The 27,615-nt window shown below is 39.1% G+C and overlaps 2 protein-coding genes across 8 annotated transcripts in view; one reads left to right on the forward strand and one right to left on the reverse strand.

Annotated features, from left to right (window-relative positions):
• The window catches only part of SPATA17 (spermatogenesis associated 17), a 98,396-nt gene extending 78,265 nt beyond the window's left edge, over positions 1-20,131 (reverse strand). Inside the window, exons 1-5 of the mRNA XM_083348782.1 lie at positions 20,049-20,131; positions 15,402-15,491; positions 14,061-14,142; positions 10,543-10,593; positions 3,920-4,023 (exon numbers count right to left, since the gene is read on the reverse strand). Coding sequence (XP_083204908.1) covers positions 3,920-4,023; positions 10,543-10,593; positions 14,061-14,142; positions 15,402-15,491; positions 20,049-20,116 — 395 coding nt within the window. The 5' untranslated portion in view covers positions 20,117-20,131. The remainder of the gene's footprint in view (positions 1-3,919; positions 4,024-10,542; positions 10,594-14,060; positions 14,143-15,401; positions 15,492-20,048) is intronic.
• Positions 20,132-20,433: 302 nt separating this feature from the next.
• The window catches only part of GPATCH2 (G-patch domain containing 2), a 102,728-nt gene continuing 95,546 nt past the window's right edge, over positions 20,434-27,615 (forward strand). For all 7 annotated transcript variants that reach the window (XR_014490751.1, XR_014490752.1, XM_083348770.1 and 4 more), the window contains exon 1: positions 20,434-20,625. Coding sequence is in view for 5 of the 7 variants with exons in the window: in XM_083348770.1 (XP_083204896.1) it covers positions 20,570-20,625 (56 nt within the window). In the remaining 2 variants the exon portion in view is untranslated. The remainder of the gene's footprint in view (positions 20,626-27,615) is intronic.

Consider the following 27,615-nt stretch of genomic DNA (forward strand, 5'->3'; position numbering starts at 1 on the left):
AACCACAACTGAGCCTGGAATTTCAGTTGAAAGTTTGCTGTGGTCATTAAGTAAAACCCCCACATAGCCACTTCACTCAATGACCGCAATCCCAGCTCTTCCAGTTGTGGTTGTTAACTGAATGGGGCAAAAGAGCAGCTGAAGGAGGTCAGGCAGCTCTTTTTCTCCAAATGCAGAAGAAAACTCCTTCCCTGGGTGGGCTGACAGGGGCTTGGCCTTTGGAATCCATGTTTCATTCAGGAATTCCCCCAGACTCCATGCATTGAAGGACATTTTCAGTCAGCCTCTTTGAAAGCGGAAGAACTGCTTGGCAGAGGGACTCAGTCCCAAGCAGGGCTGAATCAATCTGCCAGGCAGCTTTTGGCTGTTGACTTTCTGGAGAAACCAGGAGTGAAGATTGTAAATGGTATTCAAACGACGGCAGGGTGCTTGGCAACCCAGTGTAAGTGCAAACAGGTTGCCAATCACTCAAATCACAATCACATGATTGCAGGTGCACTGCAACAGCTGTAACTTTGGGCACAGGTTGTGAGTACCTTCATTCAGCCACTGTAATTTCAAATGGTCACTAAACAAATAGTCATTTAGCAAGGGCTACTGTATTTAATCTCTGCTCCTGACTGCAAATTCTATACTTGATACAAAATGCCCATAGTAGTTATCCAAGTCCTGTCAAAATATTTACTCGTAATCAAATGGAATACAGAACAAGCTGTTTCTAAATTGTCTGAAACATTTAATATTCCTGAGCCAACACAACATACAGCTACTGTCCCGACTACAAGCTCCTAATAATTCTCAGTGGGAAGGTCCTCCATATTACAGGAAGAACTTGACTTGAAACTGTTTGTTTAGTGACCACTCAGTTACACTGAAAAAAATGACTTATGATGGTTTTCACACTTATGATGGTTGGAGCATTCTCGTGGTCATGATCGAAATTAGGATGCCTGGCAACTGATTCATATTTATGACAATTTAAGTGTCCTAGGATCATGTGATCACCTTCTGTGATCTTCTGACAAGCGAAGTCAATGGGAGAGCCAGATTCACAACAACCATGTTACTAACTTAACAACTGTAGTGATTCACTTAACAACTATAGCAAAAAAGGTTGTAAAATGGGGCAAAATTCACTTAACTGTCTTGCTTAGCAACAGAAATTTTGGGCTAAATTGTGGTAGTAAGTTGAGGACTACTTATACTTGAAAATAGCAATAACGTTACCAACAATTCATTAGAAAGATTTTATCTTTTGCTAGGCAATGCTATTGTGAGTTCTGTTTTTTTTGTCCTGTATTCTATTACGACTCTGTATGTTAAGAGTTTTTATATTACTGTGTTATTTATTGACCATTTTTATTTTTTGTTCTTTTTATTGTTGCAAATCACATTCTAAACCATCCAAAGATGCTCACTTATTGAACAGATCAATAATAAATCAATGCTAATGTGGGGCTTCCATTGAGGATTCATAGTGAGCTAGACATCCCTTTTTGAACAGGATGATGTCTACAGAATCCAGGATGGCTGGATGCAGAAACTGGACCAGCAACATCTCTCTGGAAGGAGGGAATGTGAGATAGCTTGTTTACTGTGTATGTCTGCTTATGTGTAGATCGCAGGAAGAAAGTTTTTGCAATTGGCTTCTGAGTTGAGCAGCTGGGAGTCAAGACCATCTTAGCTGTAAGGTAACCCAGCCCTTTTTTATGAATCAAAAGCTTGTTCAAATCTTATCTCTTCCAACTTTGGAATTATTTTTTAATATTAAGAAACTTTGGAATGGGTTCTGTGGAGTCCATGTGCATTCCTTCCTTGTGCTCACCCGTGTCAGCCAGGCTGGTGGCCTACCTGATGCTGGACCTGTGTCACCGTCACCTCGCCCTGCGTGCCTAAGTGGCTGCCCTGCATCGCCTGACCCGCCCCGCCTCCGCCCCACACAGCCCCACCATATAGAGCAGGCCCCGCTGCTCCCACAGCACCAGCCACGCCAGCTCTGGCCCTGGGGGACAGCCTGCCACCAACACCCTTCGCACCCATGACCGCAACAGTGCCACCGCCCCGCCTCCTGCACCCGCCAAGATGAGAGTTCTGGCACATTTTTTTTTTAGGAAAAAAGCACTGAATAAAACTAAAACTCTACCTACCACAGGAACATTTCATGGGAGGGACCATACATTGTTGGTACTGTCCAGTGATTTTCTCTTATAAATATAGTCCCCCAGTTATCCTTCTTACAACTGTGTGAATTCTACAGCTCAAGCAGCTTGAGTACATTTTGAACAGCTTGGAAAGGATTTTAAGGGAAAAGTTGACAAGTGAGCAAAGCACAAGCACCTCCTCCATTTAATTCTTCTCTGCAAATTCTGAATACTCCTACAGTCATGTTATGAGACCAATACAGTTGGGAATCTCATGTTTGTCTCATAATTTCTAGTCTGATCCAATGGTCTTCAGTGTAACCCTATTTCAAATGAAGCTTAATGCCACAAGTCATAGCAAAAAGCTAGTGGCTAACAGATTCTAATGAACTTAATCTATTTCTAGAATTAATATTTTTTTCAGTTGATTGCATACCTTTAATCCAGCAAAACATTAAACAAGTTAAAGCCACTGTGTATCTCAAAAGTAAAAGGAAATTGAAGTGTACTGAAAAAAAATCCTTTTATGAGTGTCATAATATTTTCTGAATGCTTCCTATCTCTATCTATGAGACTAGTTTTTAATTTCATGAAATCATTTTCTCATTCATAACCTGGGGCAGTTTTTGCATATGAGGCGATAGGTTACAAGTGTACACCTCTAGCAAATGCATACTCAGCCTTTAAATTAATCAAACCAATTTATCTTTGTGAGAGGCACAGTATCCCTATGAAAACATTATTCTATATATGTGTTACATAAAATATAATGACAAAATGGCCTTTCCAGACATCTAGCTTTCTGATCTCACGTCTGTAACATCAATTATATGTTTCCAAATGCCATTAAGTTTCTAACTACATGTTTATTATTTGTATTAATAGTGAATGTTAAACCAGGCAAAATGTTATTATCACTACCATAACAAAATGTAGCAACACAGCATAATATTTCATCTGAACAAAAACTATTTCCAGAAGGTTAAAGTAAATGTAAGTTGTCTCCCAGAGTTGCTTAAAAGAAAAAAAAAATATCTGCCAAATAAGGCTTCTCCCATTATTTTAACATTAGAATAAGAAAAAACAAAACAAAAAAACACCTACTGATATATAAAGATACAGATGCTATCTCGGGATTTAGTCCTATAGCCTAAAAAGCAAAATAAAGCTGGAGAAATAAAAGGGATGAAATTTGAAAAATTGATTTTAAATCGATAGCTAAATACCTTGGAGGAATAGGGATTAGACTAATCTTGGGCTGGCCAACCTCAAGGCAGGTTTTCTCAGTAGAGCAGATGACAATATGTATTCCTTGTTTAAACCTGGCAGCTCTACCTACTGTAAGATAGTACTGATGCAGCACAGAATAATCATAGCCTTATAGTACTTGCCTTATCCTTTGCTCAGAATTGTGTAACCTCACAAATAGGTTAAAATAACAAACGTTTAATAGTACTGCATTATTCTGCAGATTCACTTGCTCAGGAGTTCCACGAAACTTTCTATGGAGAGAAGTTCTCCCGTTAACGCATTTCAGTTTTGCTCCAATTCAGATAGGTTCAATTGTATCATACTTACCTGCATGGTGGTATAAACGAAATAATAATTGGAAAACACACACTTAGGTTGAAGATAAAATAGGCCAGTTTTCATACTGGGACAAAGAAGGCAATTCTTTCTATGATGAATAACCTAATTAGCACTATGAATTATTTAAACCTTTTTTAAAATTACCATTTAAAAATATCTATTTTACTATTCAGTACTTTCATTTTTACCTGACCATCTCATTATTCAATGCAACAGCTTCCAAGTACTTCTTTAGCGCATAATAATTATGGATATATTTTCGGACGTAATAGCCTCGCCATCTTTTTTGAATCTAGGGAAAAAAGAGTACATATATTTGCTTTATTGAGAATTGATTTCTTTGGTATAGAGAAATAACTGCCAAACATTATAAGAAATATTTGTTTTATTCTGCAAGGAACACAACTGCTTCAACACTAGCATGTATACATATTTGCCTGTTCATTAGTATGGATACAAAACTCCCTAAAATTATTATACTGACATAAATACATTGTTACGTGGCTACTTGCTGTTAATAATACTGTTAAGATAAATCATAAACATTACACTAAATACGTGAAATCAAAGTTGAGAAAGATAACTAATTACATGTAGTAAACAAATGGGCAGTTCATTTATTTATTATTTTATATTTTAAAATTATAACAATATTGGTATATCACATAGAAATCCACTTGTTCAACTCCACCTGGTAAGAATCATAAGACTTTTCATCCAAACAAATGGGAAGGCTAATTAAAGTATTTGCTTCACCATCCATCACTTTTTATAACATCATAACATAATTAGAATCTTCTGAACAGATTGTGGGAACTGGAAGTCTGTTCCTGTAGTCCTTGCCCAGAAAACAAAATCTCATTTCCACCTTAGTAGAATGAAAATACTGATAAGAGATCCTATCAAATATGTTATGAATCAGGAGTTGCCTTTACACCATATAAAACTTACTTATCTACCATCTTCAGGCTAGTAGCTTTTCAGAAGGTGGAGGTGTATCAAGATACTTAGCTAAAAGACACTGCTTGTAGCTTTGCTCCTTCAAACTTCTTCAGTAAAAACTATGCTATACAATAAAGTGCTTCCAAAACAGTTTAAGTGCTATGGAACTTTTGGTGAAATTAACTCTATATTCAAAAGTTATAATAAATAAATAAAATGTTAAAATTCCTGCGAATAACAATGTCATTTCTAACTTCGCCCAAATTTTATTGTACACTAAACTAGAAAAGCTATAAAAAATTGAGCTTGGGTAATTAAGAAATTGCCAGAACTATCCTGGGGAATGAAGAATCACATAAGCTGGTATATAAAAATATTTTTCACTCGTATGTCTTCATATTAATTTAGTGATTTAAGATATGTTCATCCTACTTTTCTATTAAAAGGACATCAGTACAAAAAAATAAAGTATACGATATATATTTGATACCAAGACAAATAATATATAAATCAGTTCAGAAGGGTAAGAACCAATTAGAAAACCAAGTAAAAACAATGAAGCCACCTGGAAGAAGTAAATTACTTAAGAGATATTAGGCCCAATATATTTCAGGCATAAGGAGTTCAGTAAAAGGGGATCTCTTCTCTCTCTTCTCTTCTCCCATCTTGTTTCAAAATAATTATAAAAAGCAAATCATTATTTTTAAAAAGGAAAACTGGAGGGTCAATAAGCTTAGAAGAATTTGCTATGAGCAAAACATGGGTATTCTTCAACCTCTGGTCCAGTTTAAAATGAGCTAGCCATTCATCTAGAATGTTGTTCTAATTTTAACTAAAATGTTTGACAAACTACTTTCCCAAATAGCTACATTTTACCATTGTAATTGGCAAATATCTGGAAACTAGTAATACCAAAAGCCCATTCTGGCCTTTGTCCCTCCCAGCCCTGAGCATCAGCAAGATAAGGCACTGCCACTTCCACTGTCCTCACTTGCCTACTTCTGTCTTTTTGCTACCCTGCACCCTACCTGTGGAAAAGCAAGTAGCTCTAGAACTGCCAGCTCCAGGTTTACCTGCTATGCTGCAGCTCAGGTTTTTTTTTGGGTTTGCCACAGCTCCAGGACTGTAAGAAGCCTTGAACTGCAGCATAGCACTCAGTCACCTCAGCAACACAGTACAAAGCTGCAGCTATCCCAGGAATCCCCAGCCACCCCAGGAAGCACAGTGTGAAGCCACAGCCCAGCAGTGCAATGTGCAGCCCTGCACCCCGAGACCTCTGCCACCGTATACTCTGCTATCCCAGCTTACCTTCGCTGTCTTCTTGCTCTCACTGCTGAGGCGGCATGCCCATCTTGGTACTTTGCTGACCACGTGAGAGATGTGGTCAGCAAAGGAAACTGCAGTGCAAGACCTCAGGAACAAGCCTTGTGTGGCTAGTAGCTACCTTATGAAAGGTCAGGGCAGGCATGTAAGGTCAGCAGCAAGAGCAGAAGATGACAAAAAGTCAGCTGGGACCGCAGAGGCTTCAGAGTACAGGGGCCTAAAAGGCCATAGATGGTGGAGATAGGTCTACAAAAGCTGGAACCTATTTTACAAATGGATAGAAGAGAGAACCAAAGAGTAGAATCTGTATATGTATCAGCGTGTTATGAACCCAGCTCACATGCTGTTTGAATAATTAACATATGTATGTAGAGAATAAAAAATAATAATAAAAACCTAAAAAAAAGGTGGTGGAGATAGGTGTGAGGGGAAGTTGAAGCGGCCCTGCAGTTGTAAGTGCAGGCGGGTTGCAAGTGCCAGAATTGCTATCATGTGACTGCAAAACAGCTGTAACTTTGGGGACTGACCAACACTACCATAACTTCAAATGGTCACTGAATTGTTGTAAGTCAAGGACTACCGACAGATAAATGATATTATTTTCAGCTGAATTTTAAAAATGTTTGGTATAAACTTATATCACGTTGCCACGGTGCAGAATGCAGCCACACGGGTTGTGATGGGGGTTTCCCGATACTCTCACGTAACACCTCTGCTCCGCGAGCTGCATTGGCTTCCGGTTGCCCTCTGGGTGAGTTTCAAGGTGCTGGTGATCACCTATAAAGCCCTAAATGGCTTGGGTCCGGGATATCTGAGGGAGCACCTGCTGCTGGCATCAAGCTCCCTTCGTCCTGTGCGCTCCCACAGGGAGGGTCTTCTCAGGGTACCGCTGGTAAAAGATTGCCGGCGGACAATACACAGGGGGAGGGCCTTCTCTGTGGGTGCGCCTGCCCTTTGGAACCAGCTGCCTGTAGAGCTTAGGACTGCCCCTGACCTTTGCTCATTCCGCCGGGACCTGAATACCTGGCTCTTTGAGCTTTCTGGCCTGGACTGAGAGTATTAATTGGGGTTTTAATTGGATTCTAATTGGGATTTTTATGTATTCAAGGTTAATGTAATCATTTTAATTGTTTTTAATTTTTGTAATTGTTGTATTGTTTTTAAAAAACCTTGTGAACCGCCCTGTGTCCTATGGGAGAAGGGCGGTATATAAGTTTAATAATAATAATAATAATAATAATAATAATAATAATAATAATAATAATAATAATAATAATAATAATAATAATAATAAATAATATGTTTAGTGTTCACTCCTTAAACATATATTATATAGCATGTATGTTTATTTATTTTTTTATTTTAATCCCATTTATATCCCGCCCTTCTCCGAAGACTCACGGCGGCGTACAATTTAAGCACAAATCAATGTGCTTAGCACATTGTGTTTGGGGGGAAGTATCTGTTTATGTAACCCTTACTGTCAGGATCTCCATCATGGGCCTGGTGCCTTGCTGACATCCTGCCATCAAAGGGGAAGGGAGAGGGAGGCATCTGGGGCAATCCACACCTGCGTATCTAATGGTGGGAAATGGGGAGAGGGAGCTGACATGTGAAGAAGGTCAGAGCTGGGCATCTTCAAGGCCTCTTGCCTTGAGTGTGAAATTTCAGCAGCCTAAACAACACAGAGTTTCTCACAACATTGTGATGATCCCAGATTGGGTGGCAAAGGACCGGACACTGGGGAAAGAGATAGGGAACATTTGGTTTGGCTCTTGGTAACAGTGAGCGGGAACTTCGGATTCTGCCTCGGCTTCCTGCAACCAACACCTTTAGGAAAAAAAATTTTTTTCACTTCAATTGGAATTTGGGGGCAGGTCTGATATTTACTAATTTTAATCCTTGCATGTTGATATATATGTTAGTGCTGTCTCTCATTTTCAGGCCTCTATATGCCTGTATCTTTTATATACTGGACCATCCAACAGGGAAAGGAAAATGCCAGATAGTCATAGTCATTTTAGAAAAGGACAAAGAACAAGAGACAACGCTGAATGAATGAATGAATGAATGAACCTTTATTGTCAAAGAACAACCATGTATACATTGAGATTAGCTGAGCCTCCCTTCGTGCTCCCACCCCCCCCAACTCACAGTGACAGCAAACCTTCATCTTATTACACCATGTGAACTGATTGCACAACACACCGGCCTCGCAAGTCAATTCTGCGTAAAGTTTATAAAAATTATTTCCCGTTCAAAAGCCTAACAGCCCACGGATAAAAGCTGTTTTTCAGCCTGTTGGTGCGGCTGGCTATACTCCTATATCACCTACCCCAGGGGTAGGCAACCCATGCTCTTTTATGACTCATGGACTTCAACTACCAGAATTCCTGAGTCAGCTGACTCAGGAATTCTGGGAGTTGAAGTCCATGAGTCATAAAAGGGCCGAGGTTGCCTACCCCTGTCCTACCCAATGGTAGGAGAGTAAAGAGATACCGTCCAGGGTGTGAGTTGCTCATATATGCTGGATAATTGGGGAAGCCAAAGAATAGTAAAAGAAGTCATTATGTTGACAATAGAAAGGCTTTCAGGTATATTATGTCAAGATGTGGAAAACGGGGGAAATGGGAATCCCACAACATCTTATTCTATTCATGTAAAACAAGTGGGCAAGAAGCCACAGTCCAGACAGGACATGGTGAAAAAAAATACTGGCTCCAGGTCAGCAAAAGAAATGAGACTAGACTGCACACTCTCTCCTTGGTTATTCAACCTGTATGTTGAATATATAATAAGGGAGGTTGAACAGGAAAAAAAGAGGGTGGTTTTAAATCTGGGAGAAAGAAAGATCAGCAATCTGTGCAATGTTGATGATGCTACTCTGATAGCTGAAAACGCAAATGTTTTGCAAGCTCTAATAATGAAAGTGATGTATGGCTTCTGCTATTTAGGATCAACGATCATTAGTAAAGGAGCAGCAATCAAGAAATAAACTACAGACTAGCACTTGATAGGATAGTAACAAAAGCCTTGGAAAAGAATTCAGATGCCATGATATGTTTATATTTAGAAAGATCAGAGGTGTGCAGGCAATGGTTTTTTTCCCCTGTGATTCTCCATGGATGCAAGGAATTAGACTATGAAATAGCAGGACAGAAAGGGTATTAATGCCTTTGAATTTTGGAATCTTGATGATACATAAATAAATACACAAATCAATCAGTCAGTCTGTCAATCAATTATTTGTATATTACATAAACCAAAAAGTCCTATCTTGTACAATTTTTCTCCATGTATCAAATCACTTTTTTTTCTGATTTTACCCAATAACCTAACCCACCAATATCCACATTTCATAGAAAATAGAACACCACTTGTATCTCTTATAATTCCAAGGTGAATATTTACCCTCCCTTACGAAATATATGCCCTTCAAAGTAATTAACAAGTTTCTGTGGTGATTGGTACCAAACAATTATTGTCATTGATCAGTACCAAACAGATAATTTTAAACAAAGTCATTGTGCACTCAGCAGATTACAGCTTGTTAACGGGCAAGTTCTGAATGACCTCTTAAGCTAGTTAAATCAATGATGTATATTCCTCATTAAGTAACATCAAAATATAAGTGGTCTTATAAATAATGTTTATTTTAAATGCTAAACAAATGGCAAAACCTTGATATATCAGAAGCCATCTGCTCATACAGATTTTTTTTAAAAAAAATGGGGATTACTTTTGTTCACAACAACCCTTAAATCTTCCAAATGAAAATAAGGCTACTATATCACAATCTACTATTATAAAAGTAAATCTGATTCAGAGAAAAATTATGCATTATAATTATTGTTTTCTTTATTATTTCATGGCTCCAAATATAAGTTTGAAATAGTAGGTCAAATATAATTAACGTACAATGTTAAAGAACATGTGATGATACAGGACCATAATTATATTAGCCAGGTGTTTTTCTTTTCTGCCTGTACCTAATTTAGAACCATTTCTAAAACTTGAATATTTTATATTTATGCAAGTCTATTGGAACATCTTGCATCAATGAGAACCACACCAAATTACATAGTAACATTTGTAGTTCTTAATCTAGTTAGGAAAATGTGGAGTATTGCAGAAAGTTCAGGCCATTAATGTAAGATTGTTTTTTTTAGCCACATCATAAAATGTACTTTCTAAACTTAAGCAGATATTTATTTGGTGCCTGGACGAAACCAGTAAACTCTATTTAGGAAATCCTGAATATCATAAATGAAGTGTGGGACTTAAATGCAAATGCATGCAAACTACATGAAATGCCACAATATTTAGAAAAGACAATGATTTTGTATCTTTAAATGTAACAAAAAATTTCAAAAATGCAATTTGGGATTATTTAGCATAACTTGAAATTTGTAACTATGTACCATTTCCTCACTTTGCCATCAGCATATCAATCAAGTTTATATTATTCTGGGTTGCTTATTTTATTAAAAGGAAATTCAGAGCACAATTGACTTTTCATTTGTTTAACAAGTGAAGAAATATTTACCCTGACAGCCATTTCATTGTAGAAATTCATCTTCATAATAAAATATGCTGTCTGTGAATCAAGAGGTAGAGAGAAAAATATGGCATACATTTCAGTTACACAAATACTATGCTTCTATTTTTACATAGAAAAGGTAAGAATTTTTATACATAATACATAATAAGAGCTTTAGGTTTAGATGGAATAAAATCAAACTTAGAATTGAAGAGATGGGCTTGCTAATACATAATGCAGGCTTAACCAGAAAAATCTATGGTAGTCAAACCAGCAGCTAATGGAGATATATGATCATAAAATGCTCTCCGCTGAGTTTGATAATCAATGGTGCTCTACTGAGAGTAGAATAACAAAGCAGAAATATTCACAAGTGCTGGTGACATATAGTATTATATGATTTATTCACCAGGGTTCTTTTAACCAAAACTCACAGAAACATAAAAGGAATTCATATTTCAAGACGCCTGGTTTAATGAAAGATTCAAAGAAATGCTGTCTTCAGTCGAAATCATTCAAGGATATGGATGCAGTGATGGAGCAAAATTGTGCCTTCCAACCATCTGTACTAAACGTTATGTACTTAGTTGCCTCCTGAGTAATCCTTGGGAATTTTGTTTCATTTAATATTCATTCTAACATCATAAAATCATAAATACAATGATAGCATGTTACAGTGAATCCCCTGATATACAAAACATTTCCTGGTTTCCTTCCAATAAAGATGAATTCTGCTCTTAGTGGAAGAATCTCCTGTTACAGCAAACACTCACTTGGCAAGATAGGTTATTTTAATGGATACATCACTTTACACTAAGCTTTCACATCTGTTCCACCCTCTAATTACCAATGCAAAATGAACATAATTCACAACAGTATCATAAAAAAAGTAAAATAAGTACTTTCAAGATAGAAGAACGTCCTTTATTTAGCATAACATGCAGACTCTGGGGGATTGGGAGTGTGTTTTAACTACAAATCAGAGAGAAAGAACCTCTCCTTGATATGCAGTTCCCTGTACTCTCTCTATCTTCCCTCCTGGCAAAAAAAAAAATCACTGTAAAAGAGTTTCACTGTAATTAGTGTTATTGGAATTGCCTAGTCTGATCCAAAGCAAATTGTCTGTGGAGAGCAGCAGGACTGGATTATTTATCAACTGTTTGGGCAATTAAGAAGCAGTTGGCTGCAATATGTTATTTACAAATGAACACAATGATGCTACTTCATTTTAGATTCCCTTTCTTCATTACATTAGTTGAGGCATTATTGCTTTTGTTTAATTAAGCCACTTTTTAAAATGCTTACCTTAATATTATATTGCTTCCTTAATAATATACCCAAAAGGAAAAAAAAATAGAGAAAACTCTTTGAAAAAAAAAAATAAGCCAGGAAATCCTTCAGCTTGGTGATAAAATTCACCTCCTAGCCAAATCCCTACAATAGATAGGAGCCAATGAGAATATTTTTCTGTTCATTCCATAACCGAACCTTTATCTAACTCTGCTTTACTAGTATGTTTCAAATAGTCTGTACTGCGAATGGAATGCTATGGATCAGAGGTGACAAGTTAAAATTCGAACTCGAACTAGAACTGCTACTTTCATAGTTTTTACAGTACTAGTAACTAGGTTTATATATTATCTCTGGATTACATCTATAAAGCTTTACCATCTTATATCTTAAAGTGCTTGAATGTGGGACATGACAGCAGGTCTAAAGCAGCTTTTATACTTTCCGAAATTTTTGATGCTCTATTTTAAAGGGTAAAAGAAGGAAGCTGTATAACTCTCCTCAGCTTCGTGGATGCCCATTGCTCCATTCATTAAGTAAAGGTAAAGGTTCCCCCGCACATGTGTGCTAGTCGTTTCCAACTCTAGGGGCCGGTGCTCATCTCCGTTTCAAAGCCGAAGAGCCAGCGCTTGTCCGAGGACGTCTCCGTGGTCATGTGGCTGGCATGACTAGATGCCAAAGGCGCACAGAACGCTGTTACCTTCCCACCGTAGTGGTCCCTATTTTTCTACTTGCATTTTTACGTGCTTTCGAACTGCTAGGTTGGCAGAAGCTGGGACGAGTAACAGGCGCTCACTCTGTTACGCGGCACTCGGGATTCGACCCGCCAAACTGCCGACCTTCTGATCGACAAGCTCAGCGTCCTAACCCACTGAGCCACCGCGTCCCTATTCATTAAGTATGGAAGCTCAATTAAAAAATAAAGACGTCGTCAAATAAAATGTGACCCTTGGTCACTATGTAGATCAGAATGAAGACAATAAAAGCAGCAATAATAAGTTAACTGATTTTTTTTTCCAACTTCTGAGTCTAGACTACATCCAAGGAATTCACTGGTTATCCTCCAATCAGATACAGGTAGTTCTTGTTTAGTGGCTACAATTGTTTCCAGAGAGATGGTCATTAAGTGACACAATTACTAAGTTAACCATGTGACTGAGGGAGAGGGAGAGAGAGAGAGAGGTATTGCAAAGATTGCTGGTTGCTGCCATCTCATTCAAATGAAATTCTCTCTTATGAAGTTCTCTCCCTGGTGCTTGGTCTCCCCCCCTTTTTTTTGCCATCCTTGTAGAGCAAGAATCTGCTTTTCTCTCTAACGCAGCACTTTCCTAAAATGTGCTCACTGCAAGTTAAAAAGCTGAGTTTTGTGATCTTAATTAGTTGATCTCCCACCAGCTCACGGCTGTGGCTTAAACCTTAATCAGTGTCACACTGAATTTTTTTTTGCTGTTGTGAATGCATGCACTGATCAGGAAATTATTTCTTTTATTACTGTTTACTGGTACTATATTTGTGAACAGTTGTTATCTGAGGCAGTTGCTAAAGGAGAAGTACCTATACCAGGGGTCGGCAACCTTGGCTCTTTTATGACTCGTGGACTTCAACTCCCAGAATTCCTGAGCCAGCATAGCTGGCTCAGGAATTCTAGGAGTTGAAGTCCACGAGTCATAAAAGAGCCAAGGTTGCCGACCTGTGACCTATACTATTAAGCCTCCTTCTGCTTAACTTCAAATCCCATATAAGGCTAGTCAGTTGTGCTATCTGCTGGGAATTCTAAACAATAGCAGCAGTGTGCACAGGGATAGAAGGGACGGTTGAACTGATGAAAGTAGAATTGCAATGTTGAGCAACAAGCCTCACTCCTTTTCTACAGACATTTGATGGCACATGCACACCCAAAAAGGCTGGAACGTGCAACAACACTTTGGCACCTGACAAAAGTAGCAGGATTCTGTGGTTACTGCAGAATAAGAGAGTAGTAGCACAAGGAAACAATGAGATCCTGTTTTGCAATGGGCAAAATCCAAACAGCAAAAATAAAAGAATTATTTCTTTTTTATCTGAGTCTGTTTACTTTTTCAGATATCTGAACACTCATGCATGACCAAAAATATAGAAATTGAAAATACATAATATATTAAATATTTGTTCCAATGAAATAATTGCACCTATTTTGTGCTGGTGCAAATTATGGAAAAATAATTGAAAATATACTTTTAGAAACATAATTTTACCTCCAGCATTTTTCTGAATTTTTTCCGCCCTTGATAACCCCGCCACCATTTCTGAATAAATATCATCATCTTGTTCAGATACCTAAAACAAAATACTTTAGTGAGGATATAATATTGCAAATTAATAAGAGATTTTTACAGCTTTTAAGTTTCTGAATATGAAATTTCATTATCAATTTTATCAATTTCAGTTTTAGAACAATTTGTATTCTGAATACTGTATCTTGAGAGATACTCTCTTGGTTACATTCAATATAGCATGTTGAATATAACTCTTAATGCTGTTTGAAACATGACATTTTTAGTATTAATTTGTTACATAATCAACAAAATGGTTGATTATATAACAAATGTTCTTGTTCTTGTACTAAGGTAAAGGTAAAGGTTCCCCCGCACATGCGTGCTAGTCGTTTCCAACTCTAGGGGCTGGTGTTCATCTCCGTTTCAAAGCCGAAGAGCCAGCGCTTGTCCGAGGACGTCTCCGTGGTCATGAGGCCGGCATGACTAGACGCCAAAGGTGCACGGAACACTGTTACCTTCCCACCGTAGTGGTCCCTATTTTTCTACTTGCATTTTTACGTGCTTTCAAACTGCTAGGTTGGCAGAAGCTGGGATGAGTAACAGGCACTCACTCTGTTATGCGGCACTCGGGATTCGACCCGCCAAACTGCCGACCATCTGATCGACACTGAGCCACCACGTCCCTTTTGTTCTTGTACTAGCCCTCTACATATAGGTTTCAATACTTCTTTCCTGTTAACCAATTTCAAACAGCACCAAACATGGGGAAAAAATTGCAATCCTTTTGTACATTTTGTAAGAAAATGAACATTAAACCTAAACTTGCCATTCCATGTAAAAAAAGGATTTAGAAATTATACAAGAAAAAAACACAGCAGCAAAGGTAGAGATAAAGAGGAAATGTTGAGGCTTGAATCTTAACATTCCTAACAGGCCTGCTTAATATTCCTACAAATAAAGAAGCTGGGCTTTTATTGATTGTCTCTTTTTTTTAAGTTTTCCAAACCAATCTTTACACAATCCTTTTCAAAGGAACAAAATCATTCAACAAAGCATCATTGTTTAAAAAATTGTTGATAAAACTACAGTTCAGTGGGAGGTGGTTCCTGAATCTGAAAGTTAGATTAAGTAAGCCTCAAAGAATCCTTATATTTATTTCCATATTTATGCTGCATAAAGTTTATTAAAACTTTTATTCTATACATACCCCTGAAAATAACATCCATGAAATTTAGTAAGAGTGATCTTTACTTAAGTAGGCATGTATATTAGTTTTCAGGTAAACATATTTATAATGTTTATAGGCACAACTTAAATTACCTGATGTATGCCCGGACTTTGCACCCTCGAAACCAACTCTGAATTTTTACAGCAGCATAATATTCCTTTTTTCTGTATTCATCTACACACCTAAAAGCACAAAAGTTAACTTTCATAATTTGTACTGTGATCATTTATATTAAATATCAGAATAAGTAAATAATATTATTTTTATTAAATTAAGTACCTTTATTTATTTAATACCTTTTTACCACTCTTAGGACCATTGCATGTAGTCCTCAAGATAACTTTCAATACTCCCTCCCCTACAATGAGGAAGTGGCTTCACTTGGTGGATTTTCTCCAGATTTGTTGCACAATTTATAACACAGAATTTTCTAAAATGTTTTGACTAAATTGTGTACATGTAATTCCCGGTTAATGACAGGAATTGTGATCAGAATTTCCATTGTTAAATGAGTTAGTCGTAAAGTCTAATGCCATCTGACTTCATCTCTTGGTGGCCCAAATCCAGCTCTTCCCATTGCCATCACTGACTGAATCCTGCATGATTATTAGGCAAGAACCCACCCCCAAACCAGGTCATTCCTGGCTTGGTTCCTCCAAGCCTTGAGCCTCATTAAGGTAAGGAATTGCTTTCTTTTCAATTCTCCCCACCCGCCTATCTGCCCCAATTTGTGCTCTTTTGGCCATTTTTTCTGTTGCCTCTGCTGCCCTATCAGCCCCAGCTGACTTTCATTATCTTTTACTTCCCACTGCTGCTGAGGCATGCCTGGCTGGCCTTTCATAAGGCAGTGGCTGGTCACACCAGGCTTTTTCCCCCAAAGCAATGTGAGCCTTGTGCAAATTGTGTGCAGCCTTCTTACAACACTTTGGAAGGTTTTGGAAGCCCACGGCAGCAGTTCCACTGGAAACTAGGGTGGCAAGGCCAGTGGAGCACAGATTGGCAGGGACAACAGAGACGGTGAAGGACAGGGCAGCCAAAAGGGCAAAGATGGGGGAAGTAAGTAAGGTGGGGGGCACTGAAGTGCCCCTGTGGTCATAAGTGTGGAATGGCTGCCAAGTATCTAAATTTTGATCACCTGGCCAGGAGGGGAGGCACTACAAAAGTGAAGGGCAAGGCTAGGCTTGCCTCATCAGTAGTGGAAGCTGCAAAGGAAGCAGGGCAGTAAGGACAGTGGAGCTCATGGCAGCAGGACCAGCAGAAGGAATAGAGTGCAGGGGTGGCCCAAGGACAGAGATTCAGGGGAGACAGGCAGGTGGGGAGGTGCCTCTGCAGTTGTAAATGAGGGCAAACTACCAAGCACCCAAATTTTGATCATGACTGTGGGGTGCTGCCATGGCCATAACTTTGGGTAGCCATGACAGCTAATTATAAAGGGAATAAAATAGTTTAAAATTGTGTTAATTTTCCCCTCTTGTTCTTATTTTCAGTCAATGGTTCAGGTAGTTTTATGAATGTCATTTGTATATTGGATTCTGTTTTTAACTAATGACGGGGCCATTTGTCTTTTTTCTCTTTTATTCTCTGTATGTCTTTGTCTTTTTGGCCTGTACAGTTGTAATAGTCAAGCTATCCCACTTTGTTTTGTTTCTTTGAATCTGCTAAATATTCTGCCTAAGAAAACACTGAAGACTACAAGGCCTAGGATCTTACATACGTACTTAGATAAACACTAGACAACGGTGGGCTGTTGGGTCATCTTTTCAGAAATATTTCCTTAGTTAGAGAAACGGAATCACCAGAGATGAGTGGGAGTGGGAGTGACTTCCAACTTCCTGCCAGCTTCCCCGACTTTGTAGGAAGCTGGCAGGGAATATTGCAAATGATCACATGACCGAAGCTGACTGTGGCACCATGGCAGGACTGAAGCAGAATAGCAGAATAACACAGCTGGAAAGGACCTTGGACATCTTCTAGTCCAACCCGCTGCTAAAGCAGGACACCCTATACCATTTCAGACAAATGGATGTCCAATCTTTTCTCAAAAATCTCCACAACTTCTGGAGGCAAGAACTAACTATCAGGAAATTGCTCATTAGTTCTAGGTTGGTTCCCTCTTTGATGAGTTTCCATCTATTGCTTTTTGTTCTGCCTTCAGGACCATCTTAAACATTGGAACACTATCACGTTACCCCCTAGCCCTTCTTTTCATTAGACTAGACCACAGGTCTGCAACCCGCGGCTCCGGAGCCACATGCGGCTCTTTCAGCCATCTCCTGCGGCTCCCAGTCCTCTGCCATGTGCAGTAAAAAAAAATGGGACTAAAAAAATTCAACCAATCAATTCAAATATGCAGGGTAGGTGCATATCTCGCCTTGGCTCCACTATTCAGTCAAACCCTGTTCTGTGCATGCACGCTTGTACGCGCATGTGCACACATTTTTTGCGGCTCCCAGTTTTTCCTTTTGTGAGGGAACCGGTTCCGAGTGGCTCTTTCACTGTTTCAGGTTGCTGACCCTTGGACTAGACATACCCAATTCCTGCAACCATTCTTAATATGTTTTAGCCTCCAGTCCCCTAATCATCTTTGTTGCTCTTCTTTGCACTTTTTTTTAATGTTGATTCAAAAATTCTTGTCCCATGAAGCACTAAACAACCAGACATGGAGTTTTAGTAGTATATGGGATCTGTCATTCTCTCTCAGCCCAACTCAAAGGGTTGTTGTTGTGGGGAAAATAGGAGGAAGAAGATATGTTGGCTATGTTCACTGCCTTTTTTGTAAAAATAATAAAAATGGGATACAAATAAATATATTTATATAGATATTTCAAAAATCTATTGAAAAATATTTGAAATATTAAAAAAGAACTTAGACAATGAAAGTTTCTTTTAAAAGTGCTTTCAAACACACTTCCATATGAAGCCAGTCACATATGGATTTGAAATATTAGAAGCCACTAGAGATACTCTATTTAATTCCAAACAACCCTACTGATTTTATTGAAGTAGGATTTCTGAAAAAGTTCTTAAATCATGGGTATATTTATTTAGCAGTCAAGAAATGTGCTGCAGACTAGGACTTGGTAAAGCAGCCATGAATGCCTTAAGAAAATATATTCAAGTGCTGTGGTGTCTCTCTATATATCTATAGAATTGCGCAAGCCAAGGTATTCCCTATGACAGTCTATGCAAGTAAAAGTTACATTTTGGAAGAAGCAAGATAGGAAAAATGTAAATGCTTTTGAACTTTGGTGTTGGAGAAGACTCCTGAGAATACTGTGGAGAGTCTAGAAAACAAACAAAAGTGTCATTGAACAAATCAACTCAAAGGTCTCATTCAAGGTACAAATTATCCTACTTTGTACTTATTATGTGGAGACCTAGCTCTCTAGAGAGCCTCAGCTGCTGGGAAAGGTGGGAAGAAAAGAGGAGAACCAGCAGCAAGGTCAGTGGACTCCATTACAGTGGTGATTATGGTATAGTTGGAAAACTGAAAGACTTGGTTAAGGACAGATTGCCATGAAGAAAATCTATGCGGTTGCCAAGAGTTGACAAGGATTCAATGGTACTTAATCAGTCAATAATTATTCATACCACTTCCCCAATCATTTGTAGCTTAGAGATCATCACCAGAACTTTGAACTGGATCTTAGAAATGCACTAGTAAATAGAACAGTAACACAAAATGAATATAATATGATCTCCTTGTTGGGCCAAAGAACACCAGCAGATAAATTTGAACCATTCACGGTCACTTTGCTGCCCATACTGAACAACAACAACAAAAAGACTAATTTTATCTCTTTATTTACTGTGTGATTATGGCAATATTCACATTTATTCCTATGGCCATTTTTTTTAAAAAAAATCAGAGTTTTACACACGGTCAGCTATTTGGAGAAGTAGTGGTATTTCAAAAGTGGTTCTTCCCAATCAGATATTTTCAAACATAGTTACAGCTTTCATCATTTCCATCCTGGTCATGCAATTCTGATGAAAATTGCAGTGTAACACATCTCAGCCTTAAACTAGCCAATCACATTTCAGCCTTGCACGTTCTGCTAACCCAGTCAATGAGTTAGCTTCTGTCAGATTGCAATGCAACTTTCCCCTCTCCTCATACGATTAACCAAGGGCAAACAAGTTGTGTGTCCTCAGGCTGTTGTCAACTTTATTCCTTAAAGAACTGTTTAGACACACTGCTTTCTACTGTCATTGAAAGGTGTCAAGATTCCCATGACATCTAGAAAGAGCCAAGACACGCTTTTTAATGCTAAAGATGATGGACAAATGCCGAAGTAGGTGCCCTCTCTTTCTCTCCAAGATGAATTTGGTAGAGTTTACAGTCATGGGAATGAAGAAGCCACACTGTATACTTCTGGGGGAGATTTCACTTTTAGAAGCAGGGGGGGGGGGAAGCATCATTACCCGTTTGCAAGCTGAATTTTTGCACAACATGAATGCCATTCCCTTTCTACTCTCACGAGAAACTCGCCCTTTCCTATTCTTTCCACCTGCGTTCCCTATTACTCTTAAGTTACCACGACTTATTCACAGGCAACACGTGTGAACGTGCGAACTCGACTTCGCGGGGTGCAAATTCTTTATACTTCTTGGCCAGAAAAAAAAAGAAGAAGAAAAGAAGAAGAAGCACCCGCAAACCTGGAATCATCTCAGGGACGAGGAGGAGAATCGCTTCTGGACGAATAATACAAGAGCCTCGGGAAGGAGGCCCGGGTTACCTGTTCCTACTGAAATACTCCTCCTTGATGCTCGGTAGCCGCTCTTGCAGCCGGGCCAAAGTGGCCATCTTCCCCCCCTCCCAGCCGGCTCCCAGGGATGGTATACAAATTTTCGTCATGGCAACTGGATCGTACCAACTGAGCCCAGTTGCAGAGAGGGGAGAAGGATACAATTTATGCTGGGAGAGAAAGAGAGAGAGAGAGAGAGAGAAGCGGCGGATTGAAGTCCGCGGGCTGAAAGGGGGTAAGTTAGGCGAAGTGACGGCGACGGGGAGACAGCTCCCTCACTGTTGTTTCCTGTCCCTACAGAGAAGCAGTTATGGTCGAGCCCGGTTTCCTTCCAGCGCCGAAGCTGCTTCCGGGATACCATCAGGAGGGAGGGAGAGGTGCGGCAGCCCGTCCGCGGCCCGGTCAACCGTCATCTTCTTCCTCCTCCTCCTCCTCCTCCTCCTCCTCCTTCCCGAATTCTGCAAAGCGGCACCTGTCTCCTCAGGGAGCGGCCGACTGCGGGCGCTGAGTACATGTTCCGGGTGGCTCAGCCCAACCCGAGCAGACCTCCGGCCGCCAGGAAGAGCTGGTGAGGGGCGGGGAACGGGGTCTCGAGCGGGGGCAGAGGAACGGCTGGCCCTGGGTCGGAGGGAGAGGGGCGACCTTAAGTCCAACCCGGGCAGGTTGTCCAGGAAGTAGGGTTGGCGTCGAAGGAGCGGAGCCATGACCTACGATCAGGGGTCGGCAACCTCGGCTCTTTTATGACTCGTGGACTTCAACTCCCAGAATTCCTGAGCCAGCATAGCTGGCTCAGGAATTCTGGGAGTTGAAGTCCACGAGTCATAAAAGAGCCGAGGTTGCCGACCCCTGGCGTAGATTATTCTTCCAAAATCCAGTAGAGCAGCTGCACCAGGGAGACTCGGCTTATCATTTGTAGATGTTTGCTAAGTCTCCTGGATGTGACTGGCTTTAGGGCCTCGTGGAAGAAGCTGGCGTCCTATGTGTGAATCTCCAAACATAAGGAAAAAGTGTGTGTGTGTGTGTGGGGGGGAAAGTTGAGGTTTAAAGGCTTTTAGCATGTTCTCTGAAGTTTGTTTTTTTTAAATTCCATTTATATCCCGCCCTTTTCCGAAGACTCAGGGCGGCTTACAAGCTTAGCAGTAGCCTTCATTCTATGTATATGCCTGCTTATTAGGGCTTTCACACACACACACCCCAAGCGGCATTATTACAAAGTCAGCTTAATTGCCCCCAACAATCTGGGTCCTCATTTTACCTACCCTGAAGTGGGATGGAATGAGAATGCAAGGGAAAGGGTTGGTTGCTCCTTGGTTTGAATCCTTGGTTTGGAAAAGGAGGGTTAGCTTGAGCATCTGCTGAAGTTCCCTCTGTTACAAACTTGTAAGAGGTTGTCCCGCATTTGCTTGTATTGGATCGTGCTAGGTACCGGAGTACATTGTCCACAGTACGAGTGATCCGAATTTAAGGTGTGATTTGTATGGTTGCTGTCGAAGGTATACCTGTGAACAGGATGGTATTTGGGGAACCAACCAGCACTTCTTTTGCTACAAGAGTAAACATCCTTAAAAAAATATATTAGGCCATGAAGTCATTTTTAGCAGCTGAATTATTTGCTTCTTTCTTGCTCTATTTTTTATACCGTTGTCTTAAATGCTTGCAGCATGTAAGTATAGAACAGGGGTAGGCAACCTGGGCTCTTTTATGACTTGAGGACTTCAACTCCCAGAATTCCTGAGCTGGCTGGCTCAGGAATTCTGGGAGTTGAAGTCCACAAGTCATAAAAGAGCCCAGGTTGCCTACCCATGGTATAGAAGGAAAGTCAGAAAGATAGAGCAAAACTTGTTTTTTTCCTTTGCAAACTTATACAGTGCCTTCAGAAATATTATACAACAGAGGTATGATAAAAGTATCAACAAACGTAACATCAGGGAAAAAAATATTACTGCAGATCCCAACACATCTGTTGACTATTCATGATTTTTTTTTCTACCTAGCATTTTCGGCAAGTTCAGGGTTTGTTTCAAGTGTTCATACATTGATTGTGGCAGGAATTGACCAACTGGCCCAGGCCTGACTTCATGGACTGAAAGAATGACTGGTCCAGTCAGCTTTTACATCTAAGGTGGAACTACAACTCATAGGACTAGGCTGCTGCCCTAATCACTAGGACCAAACTGGCTCTTGATGACTTTTCATGAATGCATGGTGAAATTCAGAAGGATCCAAAGAAGTTAATAATTTATTTATGTGACAGTACAAGAATAGAGCTACTGCAAATCTGGCAAGGAAAAACAAGAATAAATTCATTTTTATAATTAAAAATATATATGATAAGTACTGAAATTGGTAACTCTTTACTGTTAAAGCAAATTATATAAAATACATGCTGTAGACAGATAAAAGAATAGCATAGAAATTTTTGACACATCTATAAATGATCCAGAATGCTTGTTTTCATATAGTAGAGGGTAAAAAGCTAATTTTCTTTAATTGCACATTAATAAGGCTAGAGAAAAAAACATTGTAGGGAATATAGAGCACACTTTAAAGTGTGAGATAATTGAAAAAATATTGATTCATAAAAGGGAGGTTTAACTCTGTGGTGCTATCTAAATAATCATGTTATAAACTTGACTCATTTTATGGGCAGAGCATAATAACCCCTGGCCTCCGTTTATGGAACACCTTCTATAATACAATGGTGCTTTAAAGTTCGTGAATCTTTTGAACTTAATATTTCTGCATAAATATCTAAAACACTTTTATAGGAAGGACTTTTATTTGGCTATTGCAAAACATTACTTTTCTCCCCCTTTAACCATCTTTTGGTTGCATGACTTGTCTGTTTTGGATCATCTTGCTGCATGACCCACTTTCTCTTAAGCTTATGTCCATGAACAGAGTAGGCTGACACTTTACTATAGAATTTTCTGTTACCATTCAGAATTCATAGTCTATCAATGATGGCAAGCCATCCTGGTCCAAAGACAGCAAAACCGGCTCGAACCATGATACTGCCATCAAATTTCACAGATGGAATAAGGCTCTTATGCAGGATGGAGTGTTTGCCTTTCACCAAATATTATCTTTTCATTAAACCAGAAAGTTTTATTTTGATCTCATCCATCCACAGAATATGCTTAATAGGCTTCTGGCTTATCTGCATGGTCTTTCATAAACTGTAGATGGGCAGCAATTTTTTTTCTCCTTGCAGTCCTGCCATACACCCACATACCATTGTTGTTCATTGTTCTCCGGATGGTGGTCGGTCGCATAACACTGACATTCAGCCAATGCAAGAGAGGACTTTGGTTCTTTAGACATTACCGTAAGTTTCTTTGAAACATCATAGAGTAATCCATCCTTTATTCTTGGTGTGTTCTTGGTTGGTCAACTGCTCCTTTGGAAATAGTTTGCACCCATTTCCAGCCTAGTGACAATGAACAACAGCTTCTCAGAGGCCCTCAGAAATCTCCTTTGTTCAAGCCATGACACATTTCCACATCCCTGTATTAATACACTTTAAATAAGGCAGGACCTCCCACACTCAAACTTGATTATTATCCCATTGATTGAAACACTTGATTCTAATTTCTCCTTTAAATGAACTGATAATTCTAGAAGTTTCTCTGTTTTTGCCGGCCACAAACTAACATTGGATCATTTTTCTCAAATACAAAATGAACAAGTATAATGTTCTTATTTGTTTAATTGGATTCTTTTTTATCTAGTTTTGGACTTGCTTGGAGAATACTGTTTAGGTCATATTTATACAGAAACATTGAAAATTCAACAGGGTTCATAAACCTTTAAACACCACTGTAAATAGCAAGTGTTTCCTTATATTTATTCATCTTCTATTATTTATAGACTACAACTGGACATTACTAGTGGTTCACAAACCTAAGTCATAAAGCAGTAAAATCATATAGTCTCATTGTAACTACCCATTAAAAGATCAGTGATATATATAAGCACACTACCAAACAGATGGCAAACAAAGAAGATATTGTTCTCCTTAAGGCTAGTTGGAATAGTTGATTAAAGTAGGTGAGAGCTTGAACTTAGAGGTGGCATTGTTCAGGAGAAGCACTGCTTCTGTAACTCCACCAATTTAATTTTCCAGACTGAAGGAATCTGTAGCACCCTCTTATGAACAGGTTGGCCAATATCAAATTGAAGAAGACAGTCTTGTAGATATTCTGAGTTTATACCCTATAGAGATTTATAGGTTAAAACCAGCCCCTTGATTTATACTCTGAAACCTTTTGCAAGGTACTGCATTCCTCAGTATAGATTTTACTTTGCTGAATCAATTCACACTAGTCAGTGTATAGATTACTGGATTTTGCCCAATTGTAATTTCCAGATAGTCTTCAAGGGCAGCCCCAGGTGGAATGTGCATTGTAGTAATTTTTTCTGGTAATAATAAGGACAGAGGACAAGAGTGACAGCTGTCACAACCTCCTGATTTATAAGGTATAGGGTCCAGCCTGATAATGGCCAGTCAACTACTCGTATCCTAATACCTATAGTTGACCAAACAACTAAACCCACATTTCTATTTTTCAATCCCAACTAATATTTCTGCAATGTTCCCCCTTTCCTCAGAACTTTTTAGCCTTGCATACTTTAATATAAACCAACCAGGCATAGTTCAAGGTATTGCTTATTACCTACCATGGCATAGGGCCAGGTTATTTGAGGGACTGCTTATCTTCCTTGGTTGGTACCTGTCCAGTAAGATAGGGCTAAGTTGGTGTGCTTTGGGCTCTCTTAATCAAACAATGCCATCTATTACAACTCAAGAAGCATGTACTCTCTGAAATGAGATCCCTCTAGAGTTGTCTGTAGCTCTCACAATGGTGATGTCCAGAAGTCTTTAAGAACTTAGGTTTTCTCCTGGGCCTTGGGGATAGAGTGCATGAGGAACGCTTATTTGTTGTGCTTTTTGGTACATGGTACATGGTTGTCCAGACAAATAGGATTTTCTATTTATTTTTTTCCTATTTTGCAACATTAGCTATAGAAGAAGGGAAAAAATACAGAAAATCAAAGCTGGATCTGTGGGCATGAGAAGACCTAACTGAACTGAAAAGAAAAAAGGAAACTTCCGTTTAGGTATCATAAAAACACCCTCGCCCAGGCAGTAGTTATTTTTAATCTAATATTCAAGGCATGCATATTTTTCTTCAAAAGTATCTACTTTTTAAGCAGCAGTGCTTGCAGTCATTTGTATACTGCTGCTTTGTTTATTTTCCACACCATTTTTTTCAGCAAACGTTAAGACAAACCTCCTCCTTTCCAGAGGTAATTATTGGAAAGAGGAGTGCTTTGTTTTTCTATCAAGTAATTTGTTAGAAAGTTCTCTATTTTATAAATAGAATAATAGCTTTACCTCACTCTTTTCTTTTAAAAAATACACAGTACAGAAATTAAAAGATTCTGACTTTAATTGAAACACATTTTAAAATACATTTCTGTTTGTGTTTTTATTATTATATATCCTCAATTTCCATGTAGTTCTGTGGTGTAAAGCCTAGTAAAGATGAAATATACAATCCTTGAGAGAGGTTTATTAGGTATAACTTAAAGTATAAAGCTATGGGGACGCGGTGGCTCAGTGGGTTAGAACGCTGAGCTTGTCGATCAGGTCGGCAGTTTGGCGGGTCGAATCCCGAGTGCCACGTAACAGAGTGAGCGCCTGTTACTCATCCCAGCTTCTGCCAACCTAGCAGTTCGAAAGCACGTAAAAATGCAAGTAGAAAAATAGGGACCGCTACGGTGGGAAGGTAACAGCGTTCCGTGCGCCTTTGGCGTCTAGTCATGCCAGCCACATGACCTCGGAGAAGTCCTCGGGCAAGCGCTGGCTCTTTGGCTTTGAAACGGAGATGAGCACTGGCCCCTAGAGTTGGAAACGACTAGCATGCATTTGGGGGGAACCTTTACCTTTACCTAAAGTATAAAGCTACATTTTTGATATGGCTAAAATAAATGGGTAAAAGAACAATATGCTGAACATTGAACAAATCATTAGATGACTTCATATTAGATGACTTCATATTTTTACTTATTTATTTATTCAGTTTCTATAGTCAAATTGGGACGCGGTGGCTCAGTGGGTTAGGACGCTGAGCTTGTCGATCGGAAGGTCGGCAGTTTGGCGGGTCGAATCCCGAGTGCCGCGTAGCAGAGTGAGCGCCTGTTACTCGTCCCAGCTTCTGCCCACCTAGCAGTTCGAAAGCACGTAAAAATGCAAGTAGAAAAATAGGGACCGCTACGGTGGGAAGGTAACAGCGTTCCGTGCGCCTTTGGCGTCTAGTCATGCCGGCCACATGACCACGGAGACGTCCTCGGACAAGCGCTGGCTCTTCGGCTATGAAACGGAGATGAGCACCGGCCCCTAGAGTTGGAAACGACTAGCACGCATGTGCGGGGGAACCTTTACCTTTACCTTTTTCTATAGTCATCCATCACAAGTAAGTGACTTTTGGTGGCGAATGATCATAAAACAGTTAAAACAATTACAATATAATATAAATTTAATACTTTTATTTATATTTCTATGCCAAACAACTCCTTCATGAAAAAATCATCATAAATATCAATATAGCTAGGAAACATGACCCTTCATACCCTCTGGTCCCAGGCTCAAAGCCAGATTTTCAAGGCCTTACAAGAGGCCAAGAGGATCAGAATTTTTGGTTACAGTTTACTCAGCTTTCTTTTCATCCTTCAATATGCAAAAATTTTCTTTCAGATGATGCAATATCATCAATATGATTCAAGTTGCATTTTTACGAGATAGACAAGCCAGTCTATTTCCTGCATCCATCATAAAATGATTGTAATGGGATTTCTCAGCAACCATCTTCAGAGATCAAATTGGAAGCAAAAATATGACATTGAATAACTCACAGTACTTATTGCCCTATCTCATGAACATATCAGACTTTACCATAGTTTTTTTCAAATGATGTCATTACTTGCACAAACTGTAGGGCAGACATTAGGATTAGGGAAAAAAAGACTGCGTGGATAAGAAGAGGTACCTGTAAGTAGAGGGTATTTCAACTAAATTTACATGGTTTTCACGGTTGATTTATGCTCGCATCTATTTTATACTGAACTGTTCTTTCATTATAATTAAGAATGTTATAAGAAACTATCCTGTAGCCCTACCTCATTTCTCTTCTGTTTTTTCTTGGATTATACCATTCAGAAGGTAAAATATAGACGTAATTGATTTTTGTGGTCTGAAAAGCACATTACTAGCTAGTTTAAATATTAGTCACAGTTTATGATTGCTGACAAAAAACATTTGTCCAGCCTAGCAACATGGATAACAGAGAGCAAAATATGTATTTTAAATGATGAAACTATGATTAAGGAAATACTAAATTGAGTGTAATTGGTCTCTATATATGGAATAACTATGAAAACATATGTTGTGGGTTTAAAATGAAAGGACATTCCCATGAAAGTTGCTTTACAATCCTGGAAAAGCAGGATATAAATCAAATTAATTGTTTTATAAATTAGTAATAACAAATGCGTA

The sequence above is a fragment of the Vipera ursinii genome, assembly GCF_947247035.1.
Source record: "Vipera ursinii genome assembly, chromosome: 1".
Taxonomy (NCBI): domain Eukaryota; kingdom Metazoa; phylum Chordata; class Lepidosauria; order Squamata; family Viperidae; genus Vipera; species Vipera ursinii.